Raw genomic sequence first — 18,724 nt, 5'->3', positions numbered from 1 at the left:
TTCATATAGATGTCAGAGTCTTAGAAGGAATCATTTTTCATAAATATGATGCAAATATCTTATGTACAAAGTGACCTTGCACTCAAGACTCAATTTCCTTGAGCGTATCATAGAAACAATATAAATACATATTCACTTTTCCTGGGCTGGGCTGCACATGGTGGTTAATACATGGGTCTTTCTGCCACATAGTCTGTGATGAGTTGCACACGCAGCTCATTGGTGTAATTAGTGAGACCAAGCTGAGGGCAGTCAATAAAGAGCAGAGGCAGACAAGTCTGGATGCACCACTGAGAAGGTAGAGGCCCACCTGGTGCAGGCTGCGCAGTTTAGGGCTCCCACCAAGGCACTGATCCTGCTGGCCCAGAACCTATGATAAGGTGGACACCAAGAACTGTCCCAGGATGTGTTGTAGTGTGTTTTGTTAGTTTACTTAATTGCTCCCCTATTTTCTGTATTTGTTCCCCCTATGTTCTGTAATGGTTCTGCCCTCCCCAGTTTTTCCCGCCATTGAGTTGTCATTAATTTTGTTACCCTAGTAACTCCCGCCACTTGTGCTGTCAGTCCTCCTTGTTATGTAATTCCTCCTCCCTCTAATTCCCTTATATGTACACTTGTTTCTCCTCCCTGGGCCCAGTCAATCACCCCCACTCCTCCCAGTTTACTAGAATCTTCTTCCCTATGGGGGTTATGATTGGCTGTGGTCCCAGGGCCCCTCTCGTACATTGTATTGATTGCATTTTCCCTGCTGTCTGTTATGTTAAGTTCACTCCCTTGTCTTCCCCTATTGGTTCTATGTAAACCTCTCCCTGAGACACCACCTCCCTTTATAACCTTGTTTCACCCCTTGTTCTTGGTCACTCCCTGGCTGACATCTTGGGTTCCTCAATAAACCCGATTGTGCCCATCGAGTGTCCAGCTCTTTCTTTCTCGTCTCAACAGCAGCGAGCCCGTCCGCAGGGAGCACAGCCCAAGGTCACTAGACACCAAGGGGTGCTCCCAGATGGCAGCTGGGTGTTGGCCGCCCTCCTGCTGGCCGGGCACTTGACCTATAAGGCCACACCTCGCTGCAAGGATGTTTTTTCCTGCACATGCTAAATCAAACTGTCTGTTTCAAGAATCTCAAATCTGAGGGCCTTGGCTGGAGAGGGGAGGACCCTGGGCAGGTATGAAGATGAATGTGATTATCTGAGCTTTTTCCATGGAATCATGCACGTTTCTTCCCCCTACTTTCACAGCAAATCTAAATAAAACTAAATTGAATACAACTTGTATGTGACCAATTCTTTTTTGGATAACAGTCAAACTGAATAACTGGGATTATTACCTGTGAGAGGCTTATATCATTTACCTCTCTTAAAATGTTGCCACACACAATTTCTGAAGTGACTGTTTTCTTTTCAATTCCATATAAGAAATTGTTATACTTACAAGTATTGCCTGAGCAGGAGAAGGAAGCTTGTTCTTGAGTCTTTCTGGTAAGTGTAAATAAATGAATGAAACTAAAAACTAAAAAATATTACACTTGCCCTACAATTTGATGTTCTGCAATAGTATTTATTTACACACAAAATCTTGTTGGGATAGAAAAGAAGAGCCTTGTGTCAAAATTATTATTAGTCCAATAAATGCTTTAACAGACTAACAGTCTAAATATTGAAAAGTCTCATTAATGCTATCGGTAACTTATTTATTTAAAGAAAATTTTCTAACATCTATTTTCTTTATATGTCCAAAATTTAAGTGTCCCTCTATATCCTGAGATCAGCACTTCTTTCTTTCCTAAAGAGAAGGTGAAAAAATTTATTGTGAGTCATTCTACTCTCTAGTGCACTCTGGTGAGGCCCCACCCAGAATACTGCATCCAGCTCTGGAGTTCCCACCACAAGGACATAAATCTGTTGGAGTACAGAGGGGGTCCATGAAAATGATAAGAGGTATGAGGAATGGCTGAGAGAATTGGTATTTCTCAGCTCAGAGAAGGAATGGCTCCCGGGTGACTTAACTGTGGCCTTTCAGTTCATGAGGGGAGCCTATTAAAAACCTTGAAAGGTACTTTGACAAGGTCATGTGGTGAAAGGACAAGGAAAGTGGCATTAAACTAAGAGAGTGGGTTTAGATAAGATGCTAGGAAAAAATTTTTTACTGTGAGGATGGTGAGGCACCAGATCGTGTTACCGGAAGCTGGGGATATCAATCCCTGGGAGTGCTCACAGCCAGGCTGGATGGGGCTGCAAGTAACCTGGTCTAGCAGACAGTGTACCTGCCCACAGCAGAGAGCTTGGAACTAAATCATCTTTAGGGTCCTTTCAACCCACACCACTCTATGATTCTATAACCAGTATCCTGATATCATCATGATACCACTCTCCTTCCTCAGTCTTGAGCCATCCTTTGTGGCAGTGTGTTTTTTGATTGTAATGCATTTCTAGCAGTCAGTTTTATAATCTTTCCTATTTTGTACTGTTACAACATATTTTACTACTGATGGATTGCTCCTTTCCCCCCTGTGTTTTTTTTTACCCTAGCTGTCCATCTCCCCAAAGATCTGCCCCTCTGTTCCCTGTTCCTCCTCCTATTGAATGTCAATCCCTCCCCAAGCCTGCCCCATTCTCTAGAAATTTCCCTATCAATTTTATATCCGTCAAAACCCTATTGCTTTGTTAAAGTTACTCTCCTCCCCTGCAGTCTCCTGTTGGTTTAAACATTGTATTCCCCACCTTGTGTTCCACCCCCAATTTCTCTCAATTGTTCAAAGATTGTATCCTCCCCTGCGACCTCCTCCCCCTTATAAGTTGATGTATGCCGCTGAGTTTGTCTTTCTGACCGTGAACCTCAGGGTATAAACTTCTTTGGAAACCATGCAGAAGACCTCTTCCTGATCTTGTCCCTACCTTCGACACAGTCTGCAGTCCACCTGTGCCGTAGAGCAGCCGTACCGTGAAGCTGCACCCCGGATTGGACAGCTTGCTAGGGGCAGCCCACCTGTGCTGTCGGTGTCAGGAGCTGGTTGGGCTGAAGAAATCCAGCACCACAGCAATCTTTGGGCTATCGGATGCTTCCTAAAAAGAGTCTTTGTTTTTTTTCATTGGTTCCCACCCTTCTCAAGACCCGATTATCAGAGAGGACTAGCATGTGTTGCGCAGCAACTGCTTAGCGTTGTCAAACTTTTGGTATACATGATAGTCATACAGTGACTTGAACAGTGGAAAAAGAAAAGATAGAAACAGCTCAGGTTAAGACACTTCAGAAGAGTCCTAAGATAATCCAGCTGGCAGATCAATACACAGCCGTACAAGGCCTGTGACCACTTCCCAATAATAAGGCAAAATTCATATTTGCTGACTTAGCAGTTGCAATCAGTATGGCCAGATGGACACTAAAGAAACTTGGAGATGCTAGAAATAGGAAGCAAAGAGTACTTATCTATGAAGCTAATTCTCATTTAACTTCTTCCCATAATCCTTAGTATCTCATGTGAACACCTTATATAGAAATATCAAACTGGTAAAATACTCTAATTGTATTTTCTGTAGTGCATGAAGAGAAATTGGCATGCAACTCTGGATGGTGATAAAGTTTAAAATATAAGTCAAATTACTCCCACTCTGCAGCAAAATTGAGAACCCCATGGGTCTTATAAGAAAAAGTACTTCTAGACTTTGAGTTTTCCTGAGTATCTGCCACTGTCATTGCTCACATTTGGATATGCAAAATGCAAATATCTTAAAAGAGTTGTACCTTAACATTAGAATAAAAATTTGAAATGCTGTCGTTTAAAGTCTTGAGTCAGTTATGTTATTTCATCTTTTAAGAGTGATAATAAGACAGTCCTGAAATGCCTTTAAAGAACAACTCATCAATACAAAGTAAGGGGATAAACATTAAACATTTCAATTCAAATTACAGGTGATCTTTTTCTGAGACTTCACTTTCTCCTTTCTTCCTCCTGTTTCTTCCCTTTGAAAATGTATGAAGGTAGATATCAAAATCTGCCAGTAAAGGCTCATTTTACCACATAGTTTAAATATAATTGTGTAATCCACCTTCTATGGAAGGTGGATTAATATTTTGTTCAGCTATATATTGTGCAAGAACTTCCTTTTATATATCCAATTTTGTGTCTCCTTCTAATTCTACTGGATTTATCACATTAGACATTCAATTTTTTTAATTGATTTCATTTATCTGTTGTGACTTTTCCCCCTTCTTCAATACATCTATAAGAAATTTCTTAATAATTTTATACAACTTTCATTTCAAAGTGTTTGACAAACACCAAGAAGCTACCATTCTTTACATAATGAGAATGATGATGATGATTATGATAGTAATAACAATAACAATAATTTTTAAATTTCCAACACATAGATAATATTTTTTCTCCACCACAAAAATCTCTAACCTGACAAAGACATGAAAAAAAATACCAGCAGCTGAAGCCAATGATAAGCCCATGGAAAGTGTATTGTTGCCCTATTTTTATGACAATAGTGAGTAACTATCAGAACATATAAAAAAAAAAAAAGTTAAGTATTTTAATAATTTAGGACTTTTAAGAGAAGACTGGTTTGTTTTGCCTTTTTTTAAATTAGCATAGAAAAGCAAATGAAATGCACAAGGCTCTCATTTACAGGAGGGGGCACTAGGTTATCCACTAATTCTTTCTGGCACTAAACTCTGTATCTGTGAAACACATATTGAATCTAAAAAATTAGAAGAGTTGCTTGTCTCATTCAAAAACAATGTCTTTCTTACTGACCCCTGACACTAGTAACTGAAATTCTCTCTTCTGTTCCTTGCTAGGAACACATGGCCATTTCTATTCTGTGTGTATTCTGGAGATTACTGGCATATCTAGACAATGAAGAGCAACACCTCTGAGATACTCAAGTCAGCACCAAGCACCTCATTAACTCTGAGTTCTGGACATCACATATCTGCTTTACAGTTTGACCCACTGCGGAGCACACGGTGTAGATATCAGATAGCAAATGAATGAGCACCAGAGCCCTTCCCCTTTGTGCCACATAACTAACATGCTGGAGTTAAAACACTCCTGTGCTTCAAACTGAGAAAACATTCAGAGGCCTTCATGCACTCAAAAGCACCAATATTTGCAGTGAGCAAGGATTCCTATTGTTAGAGCTGTACTGCTTCCAATTCTAGACCTATGCTGGTATGACAATGAACTGAACCCTGTGTGAGTGTGTAAAGGAAGTCTGGGCCAAATTCTTCCGATTTACAAGAGATCATGTTGAAAAGGATTCACCAAACTTTAGTATTGATGTACTCTTGAGTTTATTATTGAGTTTATTATTGAGTTTCCATATGCTAAGACATCCAGAAAAAACAAGGACATAGTTTTTCAGTGTGTTTAGTATCTTTTAGAAAATAAATATTATACAAAGAATTTTTAAAAGCAATATTTGTGTCAAACCTTATGGAAAATGAGACCTGTAATTTTGGTTTCTTAAGTTGAAGCATAAGCAAGTATAAGTGTAAAAGTTATTTGTGTCAATTCTTAATAGAAAAGTGTGTGTAAAATTACAATTTATATAATTTTATTTTTTTAAAAAAACTAAATGCTACTCTCAGAGATGAGAATATGCTTTGGGAAACTGCATGGGGCCTGACTGCTAGCCACCTGCTGTTTCCAGTAAATCAGCCAGTGAACAAGCCATGACACAGCATTTTCATCTCTCCATGATTTGACACCATGTATCCAAAATGAACATTTGTTATTTAACTTTTCAAAAAAAGACATCACACTTTCCATAAACAGAGGCTGTACTGAGGATTAAAGAGCAATAAATGTCTAAAAATATGATACAACAAGAAACTATGAAATAAGAAGAGTGTATAAGATTCTCCACAATACTATGAAATCCCATAGTCTACTATTTAACTAGGGGCAATTATTATTGTTAAAAAAACAAAAGGTAACTGATAGTTTAAAGTACTTCAAATTGATTTTGCTATATAAATCTATGTTACTCACAAAAACTCCTTGGATTCACACGTCTTCAATTTACAGCTGACAGAGACATAATAAAATTTAAATAAATCTTTGTTCCTTAGAAAGTAAAACTAAAGTTTTCATTGTCTTATAAGCAAAAATAATTTGTTGTTAACCTTCACGTCTTTGCCTCTCCCTCTGCCACAAAAAATGAACCAAGTAGACCTGCTTAATAATGTTGGCTTTTACAAGGAACACAAAGTATTTACTATAATTTTTCTTTTTATTAAAATTAATGGAATTGCTCAGTATATTGACTAATAAACATAAAAATTTCTCTAGAGAGAAAAAAAAAGAATTTTATAAAATCTATCAATATTGTGTGGTTTTAGAATGAAATATCTTACTACTCCAGGAAATTCTGGTATCCTAGTTGAACATCCAGCTGATTATGCAGATTTTACAGACTGGACCAGATTTTAAGTAAGTGTCCCTTACAAGAATGATTTTTATTTACTTTACCACATACATAAAGTATAACAGCAAAAATCGAAGTTGCCGAAAGAAACCTTTGTTCGTGAAATTTGACTGGAAAGTGATATATACTAAATTATGCAGTAAAAAAGACAATATCAGTTTTAAAATATCTTGTATCAGAGTCTATTATCTATAAATATGGTACCTTTGCTGATATTAGTGGTAATGAGATAATGTTATCTGAACATCTTGAGCAACTCTTTTGAAAAATATAAGTTGAAAAGTTTGGAAATACTCAGATCTAATAACTGATAAAAGATAGTAGGTCACTAATTTGCATGCTATACATTAAGACTGACCTTTAAAGTATTGACTTATAAGGATGTAATTATTAGAAAGTTAACCAGAGATGGGCAGGTGAAAGCAAGAACCCTTAATACCCATTCTGGCATGACTCACCAAACAAATGTTGGACTTACTGAGCTACGCCACCACCTGAGGATTTAATATTGTTTCAAATGTTGTTTTTTTTTAAAATTTATTTTATCAATATATACTTGGAAATACCCCATAAGAAAAGATGAAAATATTTGTGTTAACTGCTAATGCAGTTTTAAAGGCTGTATAAATATCAAGTGTCATTTATATTTGTAAACAAACATCAATGCACAATTTGTTTTTCAGCTAAATAAGAATTCAACCCTTTTCAGAATCTTTATTAACTGTACCTGCAACTTATGAAAATTGTATGCTTGTATAGATGCATGGCATATACTATAAAAACAATTTACTTTTGCACACATAAAAGCATGTGCACACAAGGAGACACTGTTCAATATTTTTTCTTATGAATATTTTTTTTTGTATTTTCTTGATCTATTTAATCACTATTTGTCCTCTGACTGGGTATTTAGTCCTTACCTTATTTGATATTTACTCCTATGCCTTCTTTATTTAGTCTACAGCATTTTGTACTCTCTGAAGTAAATTTCACATGTTCAAGTTCACTTTGATTTATCAGCATTATTTTGAAGTATATTGTTGTCCTTTAAAAAGCCTATAACTCTCCAAATTGAAATTATTGATATTTATGTATAATCCTTCTTCCACTGAGATATTACAAAGATATTTAACATTACTGGGCCTAGATCTAATCCATTTAAGATGCAACGCAACATGACTTACAGAGACTAAACAGTACATATTCTTTGTGTGCCTTTTCCCAATTAAGTACACCGCATATTTACAGAAAACATTGACTCTTTTTTCTACTAGTTTGTAATAAAAAAGTACTAGGTACAAAGAATTAATTTTTTTCATTCAGTAGTTTTTCATCACCTACTCCATTATTTTTACATGGTTCAGTACTAACTGTTTCTATTACAACTCTCCAGGTGTCCTTTTCCTTTGCCCTCTGTTGCTTTTGTTTCACTGAGGAACCAATTTTTCTTGTTTTCCCTTTCCTTGTAATGTAGTTACAATCTCTCTCCATCATTGTCTTTTATATCCTTTGGTAATTGTAATTCAGCAACTGTGATAGCCTTTCTTACTGTATTCTCAAAGCTTCTTAGTATTTTATGCTTTTATTCATTAGTCATGTGGTTCTTTTCTCACCTTTTGCAAAATTTCTTTCTGCTCTGTATATCTTTATGACTGCACCAGCAGCTTTAAAGGTCTCTTACTGTGATATATATCTTTCTTTTGAAATAGGGTAGCCTGCTATTATGTACTTGATATATTCACTTCCACTTACTGCCAGATCTCCTGTGGATTGTATTAACCCCTTCTTTTTTGAAGTGGTTGTGGTAGCTTTTTTAATGCCGGATGTCCTTCTCCACAATATTGATGTTTAATTACCCATAAACAGTAACAAAATTCCATTCAAACTGCCTTAATCTTTCATATTTTTAGACAAATACTTTTTTTCCATAAAAAAGAAATATCTTCATATGCCTATAAAATGCCACTCTGCTCTTTCAACCAATTTCTAGATAAATTAAATCCTTCTTTTCATCAAATAGTCTTTTACATGTAGCTATTTTTTTTAGTGTTTCAGAATACAAAGAATGCCTTGCTCTTCTACTTCAGCATTCAGTGTTGGCAGCACTAGTCTTTTCCTTTCTTTTTTTTTCTTTTAAATTCAGATATATATTAAAATATAATACAAAGGGAAACGTTTTTATTTTGCTTAGATCAATGCAGACAAATAGGTATTCAGGACAAAGAGGTATACAGTACCTTCTTTTTTGTCCATCTTATTTAGCACAAAAAAAAATACCAATTATTTATCTGTCTGAGTACTGTTGTCACCAATGGCATCTTATTCCAAACTCTGATTTTTCTCAGGTTGAGTGGCAAACTTCAGTTCACAGTGTTAGTCCCTAGATATTTTTAATGGGAAAACATGTATATCTATTCTCTTGAACGAACCAGTTCCTTGTATCAAATGGTTTGCAATCTGAGCACCACAACAGATACTCCTACCATGAATTCTGAACCACTAAAGTTGAAATCTATGCCTCATATTTCCAGGTGAAGCCAAAGGAAAATCAGAGACCAGGAATACAAGACATTTTGCAAAGTATCTGGATTCCACTGTGTAAACTGAGCTAGGCTATTGAAACCACCAGGTTCATGTTTACCCTTTTTGTGCATGGGTAGCAACCTTTGCACAAACTAAGAGGAAAAGTCATATTAAATAGATTAGACTTTTATTCAAACCAAGCTGCATTACTTTTAAACGGCAACACATACTTGAAATTACAAGTTTAACAATTTATGATTTCTGTGGAATCTTTATAGAGCAGAATAATAAAATGTACTGCTCTGCTTCACAGTTTTGGGGAACCTCTGTTCAAAATCACCAAAACCAGATGGAATGGCAACATTTCTGTAACACTCCAATTTATGTCTTTATATGCCTGATGCTCAAGAGTACAGTAATAAAAATAATTTCCAGCCTATCCAGCAAAGCTGTGGCTTCATAGTTAGTGAAATTTTCAGTATAAATGTAGCTTTCAGCTACCTAGTTTAAATCCATTAAAAGCTGGTGGAAGGTCTTGCTGTTAGATTAATTGTTATTCAAAACTAAATGAAAAAATAATACTCTAATGACTGTTAGCCTTTGCCTCTGTCATAATCATCTCTCATTTCTCTCCCATAGGAGCTGAACTCTGCTTTAAATTGCATTCAACACTGTAGTAATTCTTTAACTCCACCTTATTATAGAATTCTCCTTTTATAATTAACTCTCTGGAAAACATGTACCTCAAAAATAACCAAAATACAAACAAGCAAACATGCATGCATTTTGGGATTGAATCTCATATTCTATAAGTTATTTGGGATTGGAAAGTTAGGTAAAAAGTTGGAGGTTTCAGTTCAGAATTGTTTTGATTCTTTTTCTTGAAAGGTATAGTGTCAGCTACTAAACAGAAAATAAGCCTTATACAAACAGTCCTTCACCTTACCTTTAACTTCCCTTAGGACATTCAGGACAGCACATTCTTGCTCAGAAAATAGAGATGATGGTTTAAGTTTTTCCTCTGACATAAAAAATAATGGGGAAAAGAATTTCTGCGGCAGTGCAATATATCCACATGAAAGATGTCAAAACCTGTGTTATATGCTTCAGGAAGAAAGAGTATGCACTGTGCAGTAGGTAATTTTTCTGCAGGTTCAAAGACACTATTCTGGATACCAAAAAGGTTGGTGGAGAGATGTGAAGCTACCAGCAACTTACTTATGAAATATCCAAATATTCTTACTTACAGAAATATCCAAAAAGTCTACTTAGCAAAGAAAGAGGAATGGAGTTCACTTAATCCAGATAGATCTTCATTAATAAACTTTTTAGTAGAGGATAGAATGTAGCTGATGATGAAAAAGCCTCACAAAACAACCAAATAAAGCTGCCATTGAAAGTATAGTTTGCATCTTATAATTTATTATGATTAAATATTAGATAATGTCAGGTGAAATCACTTAATCATAGAATTATTAATGTTGGGAGACCTTTAAGATCATCAAGACCAACCATCAAGCCGGCACTACCACTCTAGTCCCTAAACCACCAAATTATATTGCCCAGTGCCAGATCAAACATCTCTTAAACACCAGCTTGGTGTTTAAGATCCTCCCTGGACAACCTATTCCAATGCATGACTACCTTAAGAGTCAAATTTTGCATGACCTACTGTATGCAGAAGAAATAAACATACAGTAAATGTACATGACTGGTTTATTTTGATTTTTTACTGACTGTTAGGTCATAGCCAGAAAGTTGTGGGTTGCCAGTAGTCATCTGCATCACTGGCAAGTAATCATAAAAAAATTGTTCTGACACTAGTTTGAACTTGTGTGGATCCTTAATATAATGGAATTGCATTAGCAGATTCAAAAGATGTTTAATTGTTTGGTTTAGTTACTGGTTCATTTTACAAATGAATTTACACCCTACATATCCTAATGTGATATTCACAGGCAAAATAGATGGAAAATCACGAAAAGAAGCATTAGTTTGTGAAGGTATGATTAGCCTGTAGGGCCCATATAAATAATGTTTTACCTTGTCAGAATTTATTAATTTAAAGGATTTCATTCATGTATTCAAAATATTATACTTTTAGCTATTGCTGCCTGAGACATAAAAGTTGAAATTATGAATGCATGTAGTTTATTCAGCATACAAAAGATACTAAAATTTTAAATTCAGAATCTAGGAATGTGAGTGATTTGGGATTATCTCTTTAGAGATCACTGTTCTCCCACAACATGCTACTTATGTTGCCGAATAAAGTAAACATGACAAAGACTCAGAACATATGAGAAGAAAATGTGAAGTTTTAATTACTCTGGAATTGAAACAATTATACATTTTTCAGTTCAGTTTTTCTTTGGGGTTTGGGTTGGTTGTGATGTTTTTTCCCTGCCTTTTCCCTTACCTTCCCCCACCATACAGCTCACGCAGCATAAAACTTACTTACGAGTTCAGTCACTGATGTTTCAGCCAAGACAAGAGCAATGTCTCCCTTACTACTCCAACAATTGCCATCCTGAGACTGTAGTGAATGACCACATCAAAACAAGTGCAGTATTCCACTGCAGTAAGTGCACTGAAAGTGCTCCCTGTTAAATCATCAAGCCATCTTCCTACCCCTATTTTATTCCCCAAATCTGCTGTAAGAGATTTCCAATTTTCTATTTTCTTCAACTTTTCTTTCTTTTTGTTAAACTTTTTAAGTATTCATTAGCAGAATCCCCCAGGTCTAGACCGTTATTTACCTGGTTTCTACAGTGCAGAGTTACAAATAAGCCACATTGGAAGCACTCTTATCTGTTTCATCGAAGGAGAATTAAAGTGACCCGTGGAAGCACAAAAAGCAGTAGTCTTTGTCTAAGACGTATGTGGAAAAACCAGAGTACTGTTCTTGCATATAAAGATTCAAGAGAACTGTTTTACAAATTGCCTCTGAATGTTGATAAGACTTTGTGAAATAATATAATCCTATCTCTGTTGAGAAGAATATACATAAAAAGCCCATCCAATGTATAACTGCTCATTTGATAACTGCTGAATATCTGACTCCAGAGGAGAATAACTTCATGCATATTAAAAAGTACTATCAGAATAATGAAAACATGTGGCTTCAGAGAAGGTTTAAAATTGTTTCCTTTTGCAGTGCTCCTGAACATAGGAAGTGTAAGAAATTAGGAGCAGCTTCAGAAAAGATTCCTCAAAAGAAGTGCTTTTAACCACCTTTTGCAAAAACAGCAACCAAATATTGTCTTCCTGACATTGTGTACATTAATCAAAATAAAATATTTCATATCATCACAAGAATTAATTAAATTAAGGTTACAGTATAAAAAATATAAATGAAATAAAATAACTCTGAAGTTTCTGCTCCCACTGCAAAAGGGGAAAAAAACCCCTAGATCTTTGCATAGGTACCATTATTCAACATACAAGTGCCTGAGAAGACAACAGATCAGGCTTTATTTTGACAAAAAATTTGTTCTATTGCTTGAAGAAACAATATTCCCCTCCCTATGTGCCTTGTTGTTCTCTTCAACTCTTGTGTCTTTCCTGCTCACTAACATGGGAAAAAAAAGCTTGATTTTAACTTTTGTCACTTCCTGGTGCAGTTCCTTTGTGACTGGGTGAATGTCTGAGCCAACATCAGGTAGGGGATGAGTCAGAAATAGAAGTGGGGACACGTTTTTTTCAAAAGCGGCATCACAGTGGCCATGTAAATTGTTCATTGGTACCACAGTGAGCCAAGGGGATTCCGTGCCTGCACCTGACTTGTCTGATGCAAATACATGCTGGAATTTAACAGAGAGTTTTCTCACTGAGGTTTGACTCCACTATGTAGTTATAAATCGCACATGCCGGATAAGATTTGGCATTTAGTATTCTAGAGGAAGACAGGACAGATCATATCTCTGCTCCTGTAGATATACTTGTGAGATGAATGGCACAACTTGAGCCTGACGAAGGAAGATCTTCAACCCCATGAGCTAGGATTGACCATATCAGCCAACCTGCTCAGGAGAAAGGCCGTACCACTGCCTACCCATAAGGAAGAAAGAGAACTCAGGAGATGTTTGGACCTCAAATGGATAATTGGTCATAATAAATTCTTATGTTTTGTTTCTGACTGAAAACAATGGTTTCTAAATTAGGGAAAAATGGAAAAGCTTTTCCTCCCATGAGGACAGTCAGGAAATTAAGAAGGTTGTCCACATAGATTGTTTAGACTCCATGTTGTGATAAAGGCCTGGGTAACCTTGCCTTACCTAAAAGCTGATTCTGCTTTCAGCAGTAGATTGAACAAGTCAGCTTCTGAGTTCCCTTCCATTCAGAACTATCCTGCTTATAAAATTTGGTCATTCTGTCTTGTGTTTCCTTACAAGCTGGTTATGTGGACACATACATAACATATTGAATTCCAGAGTTAAACTCTAGATTTACAGCTTGGTTTGTTTCTATTTCCATGGATATGACAATTTCTAGGAATCACATTCTCCTTTTACTAAGCACTAAATTGAAATGCCACAAAGTAACTTTTATAAAAAGCATAGACTGCAAAGTGTCTACCCTGGAGTTACAGATTTTCATCAGATTTTTATCATGTAACTCATGTTTATATGTGTCTATTCTGGCTGCAAAGTTTGAGGCACGTTTGTCACTGCGCTTTGAACCGAAACCTGAGAAATTAATGCAGAAAACCCCATTGAAACAGGGTACTCACTATGGAAGGGCCTTCTATTTCTTCAGAAACACACAAGAACAAGTAGTAGAAAATGACACAAGAAGAGCCTCTGCCTCTACCATTAAGCATATGATTTGATATCTTATTTCTCTCTTAGATTCAAATCTTTCCTCATGTTTCAGTAAGAATTTGAGAGTACCAGATGTAAAGCCAGTTTCAAAGTCCTTTTCAGTTGACGATTGCCAGATAGAATCACACAATAGAACAATGAAGAACATGTCATTAACCTCCACAGTCACTTAACAAATTCTCCTCCTAAACACTTATTGTGCCTGAACCCTACACATGGAAATGCCACAGGTGAAATGCTGAATCACCAAGAAAAAAATTAAATTACAGAAGTAAACAGCGAAGGACAGAAATACCTCACTTCTGTGGAAAGCTTTTGTTTCCAAGAAAGTAAAGAACTTCATTTTTGTTCTCAGTCCTTCAGAAAAAGATAAAAATGATAACAAACAATGGACAGATTATCAAAGGCTCAAACCAGATAATATTTTTAGCATTGGTATTCCTCCTATTCATGATTTTCTGCTCTCCCTGCTCCACAGTTAAGCATTATCTCTGTTACCTTCTGTTCCCTGTTTAAGAAGAAAAGGATTTAGGCACTCCAAAACTTGGCTGATTTTTGCAGTGACATTTTTTATTGTTTTTTTGGGTTTTCTTTTGTTTGATTTTTTAATATGTGTTTTTTGTTTGTTTCTTTTATTTTGTTTTTGCAATTAAATCCAGTAAAATTAATTCTATTCACTATCAGTAAACAAACAGGAGGTTTTTCTGACTGCACTTTGCTTGCACTATTAATTGAATAAAATTTTCTACCTATTTGGCTACAGCCATGACATTCCTCTGAAATAATTTTTCCTGTGATAAGCAGTATCAATTTTGGTGCTATTATTTAAATATAAATCCAACTGTTATCAGATTACAAACTTTTTCATCTGGCACTTTTAGCATACTTATTAAAATCATGTTACTCATAAACCTTACCTTCCTGAGTCCTTCCTCTTAGCATTAAACACAGATTTAAAAACTTTGCATTAGTGAGAAAACAGTATTAATTATCTAAAGCAGTGTCAACAGTCTTCATTACTAAAACAGAGATTGTTACACTTGTTACTTTCTAATTTGAAGTGATTTTTTAAGAAAATAAATGCTGGGCCTTAGGTGGGATTTTTTTCCCTCCTATTTTAATCTCTTCTTATGAGAACCTCTGCTTCTTGTCTTGTCTGTTTTGGTTTTTTTCCTTCAACATATTGTTACTTTCATTGGTACTTGTACTACTGAGGTGTGATTTTCATCCCTGTGCTGCCACGTTTATGTCAGGTAGAGGTTTTCCTCTGTAGCCTTTGATATGAGCATTATTTAATCGAGTACATTAACTGAAAACAACTCTAACCTGTTTGGGCACTGCATAAATAAAATAACCACTTTGGTAAAAATTTCTGATTGAGAATCTGTTTTATTAATGCTTGTGTCTGTTGAAGATTAATTGTCGTGACAGTACACTTAATTTTTAAATGTCTCCTAAAGGCTAATTTTTATTGCAACCAAATTGGCAATAAAAGTGACCATATATCTATCTACCATGGTTAGCTGCATTTTCCACACACACAAAAAAAAAAAAAAAAAACAACCCCAGAAAATACCTTACAGAAAATACTATAACAGATATTATCTGCCTGGTCACCCTCACTTTAATTACCACTAGTTAGTATATTCTTCACTAATATTTCTTACAGGTTCTGTTTGTCATTGTGTTCTTTCACAACACTAGTAAAATGGAATTTAGGGTCAGGAAATGCTAATTAACAACCAAGCCCTCCAAATATGGAGGAAGAACAGCTGTCAACTTGTGTATTGGTTTGGCACAGCCTAGTTTTTGGTAGACAAAAAGGAACATTTCACTAGATCTTACTAACTTTCAGTTTTTGTTTACTGAAAAAAAAATTAGGTAAAATAATTTCCTCAAATAAATAATTTTCCTTCAGTTTCACTTCCAAAATTTAAGAAATGCTATTTTTCAACTCAAGCTGGCAAATGTTAGAATAAGCAACATGACAAGAACTCTGAAGGACACCTACATAACTTTTTACTACTATTTAAATGAAAATGGCCTATCAAGATTTTCTTGAGAGAGAAGGCTGCCAAAACTGAAATATTATAACAACTGACTACAAAACTATAGAGAGTTAGCACTTCATAAAGAATTCCAAGTCTTGTCTTATGGATGGCACCAGCCTATTCACTTGATGCACAATCTGGCTCTTTATTTCACTTAGAAATAAAAAGTAGAAATATTTTTTTACACAGCAGATGTTCAGAAGAAAAGTTTGAGGGGTTCTTTTAAATCAATAGGTGTAACAGTCATATAATGCACCAAATTTTCTAAGAAATTTTTATAATACTCATTATCCAGATCAACCAGTAAGTTTTTAGTAATTTTGAAAATTAGGTAAATATTTTTTTCCAGAATGAAAGATAAAGAACCTGTGTTTAGTTTTAGATTAACTATAGTCTAAGGGCATATATAGTATTTCCACTGTAAATCTAATTAACAAATTGCTGTTAATTAAGCTTTCCAAAGCTGTTTTTCCCAACATATGGGGGGATACTTTTCCGTAATTGAACACATCAGTCCTATTTAGGGAATATAAATGACAAGCTAAAAAAAGAATATGCTCTCAGTCTGTTTCTCTACATGAGCAATTACTAAATTAGCATTGTAAATTTTCATGTTTTGCAAACATATAATAGGAATTTCCATATATAAAGTAATCTTATTATATCATTTGAATACAGCCTTGTTGTTATAGAAAAAAAAATGAAATAATTGTTTGTAGCTCATAAATTAATAAATAAAACACATTTAAGAAAAATCTAATGCATATTTAGCTATTCAAGTGATTCATAATATCTGTATGTCATTGGTGTTACCTCACTAATTATTATAAATTATTGTTTAAAATTTATTTTAGCTGACAGCTAGTTCAAAAGATTTCAGTTTAAGAGCTTGAAAAACTCAATGGCAATTATACCTAATACAGGTAATTAACTATGTAGGTGGCAGTATAAATTAACTCAAATTAGAAAACACTATTTGCTAAATCTTAGACTTTTATTACATTCTGAAGCAGTAAAAATATATTACTTATAAGCAACTCTTACAGAAACCTAGTCTGATGCTTTTAAAACAATATAATTATCTAATTTTAGATCTTTCCTTATTATAAAATCAAACCCATTTTGTTTGGTCTCTGTTACATTTGGAGGGACTTTACACTGATATGAAGAAAACCACACTCTACTGACCTTAATGTATCTAGCCAGCCACTTTGTATCACCTATTGTTCACATGCTTCTATCATACAGAACCTCCAGAAAGCTTCATGAGCCAATTAAGAGATCAAAATTTTACTTGAGACCATAACTGTGATTTATGGGCTTGTATACAACTCCTTTTCTGTGAATCTACAGCTTATTTAAACCAATAAAATAAACAAAAGGATTTGTCATATTGACATGTTTCTTGAATAGCGTGATGCTGCTGCCATAAAACTACCAGACCAGAAAGCCACAGAATTTATATTTAATGTATAAAATTTATTTTTCCTATTTAATGGAATCTGATCTTGAAAGAAGTTATTTACTATTTTATTTCTTGTGCTTGTGTTACAACATCTACATAACACATCTACACTGAGATTAAGAATTGAAGAAGTCAGACTAGCAAAAATATTGTTCCTACTGCTAAGTCAACAAACAAAAAAACCTCTCATTGAAGGTGCTATATTTGTGATGAAACCAGCTCCAAAAAGTACTGCAACTACGTAGCTAAGGGTGTTTTCTCTCACAGATCAGGATGGGTATTTCTAGGTAAGTGTATCACCAACCATACTCACATTATTTAGAGACCATGCATGCGGTTCTCTGTACAGAAACTCCTCCAGAGACTGCCCATGACCAACAGGTGTGGCCAATGCTAAATTCCCCTAGCTCTGTGCTGAAAGCCTCCACGCCGTTCACTTTCTGACATTATGGAACTCTGTGAAGGCTTCACCAATCCTTATGACTGCAACAGTCCATTCCGGTCTGTTTCTAAATATATACATTTTCCCTATAATAATGGTTAAATGGTTAGACACAATGAGGTAAATGAGTCTACAGTGCCCTTCATCTTGATGCTACATCTACACAATATATTTAAAAACCATTTTACAGCTGCAATTGGAATATCAACATTTATGCCATGGTCACAATTATTACTGTGAAGGGTTTTTTTTAGCAAGACTACATATTCACAAGAAGAAAAGTAACAAAAAGATGTATTTTCACATTTCATCATCTTTTTTATCATATTAAAGTTGCAATATTTGACTTACCCTATTGTAGGTGGTTCAGAACCTTCTATTTCCAAATAATCGTATTTTTCTTCCATTTGGAAATCTGTAAATATGAGTGAGATAGTATCACCAGGCTCTGCCACAATTGTCCATGTGCAATCTGCATTATTATGATATTCATTAGGAAAGTTGGGGCTTGAGATGATTCCACTTGATCCTCTCATAGTTCCTCCACAAGCATCCTCAGCTGTAAAAAAACAAAACAAAACAAAAAATTAAAATCACCCCTTAAAAATGTATACTTTCTTGCTGAGAATAGAAATTCATTACTGTTTAGGTGAACAATTGCTTAAAATTTTTTTACATGCTTGACTTGGAATTCTGCTCCAAAATTAAGGTGCTAAAACGTAATTGCTTTAAGTTACCAATTACTTAAGGATTATTATACTTGTGCCAGCACATATTTTTATAATCTACTATTTATTAATAAGTATAAATTTTGATTAGCACTGTTTAAATTTACAATAGCATGCAAAAATGTCACTATTTCTTATTTTGCTTTAACCAAAAATGCTTTAATTAATCAACTCAAGCTTAATGTCAATCATAAACAGTCTGACACATGAAGTGCAGCAGCTGCATTATACTGAGAAAAGAAGCATGAAAATCTT

At 35.0% G+C, this 18,724-nt stretch overlaps 1 protein-coding gene across 7 annotated transcripts in view; it reads right to left on the bottom strand.

Annotated features, from left to right (window-relative positions):
- The window catches only part of CSMD3 (CUB and Sushi multiple domains 3), a 580,686-nt gene that overhangs the window by 377,515 nt on the left and 184,447 nt on the right, over window positions 1-18,724 (bottom strand). For all 7 annotated transcript variants that reach the window (XM_074556146.1, XM_014263981.3, XM_074556154.1 and 4 more), the window contains exon 5: window positions 18,093-18,300. In XM_074556146.1, coding sequence (XP_074412247.1) covers window positions 18,093-18,300 — 208 coding nt within the window. The remainder of the gene's footprint in view (window positions 1-18,092; window positions 18,301-18,724) is intronic.

The sequence above is a fragment of the Zonotrichia albicollis genome, chromosome 1 (assembly GCF_047830755.1).
Source record: "Zonotrichia albicollis isolate bZonAlb1 chromosome 1, bZonAlb1.hap1, whole genome shotgun sequence".
In the NCBI taxonomy this organism is placed as follows: domain Eukaryota; kingdom Metazoa; phylum Chordata; class Aves; order Passeriformes; family Passerellidae; genus Zonotrichia; species Zonotrichia albicollis.
Note: the sequence above shows the minus strand (reverse complement) of the source record. Positions and strands in the feature narration are given on the sequence as shown.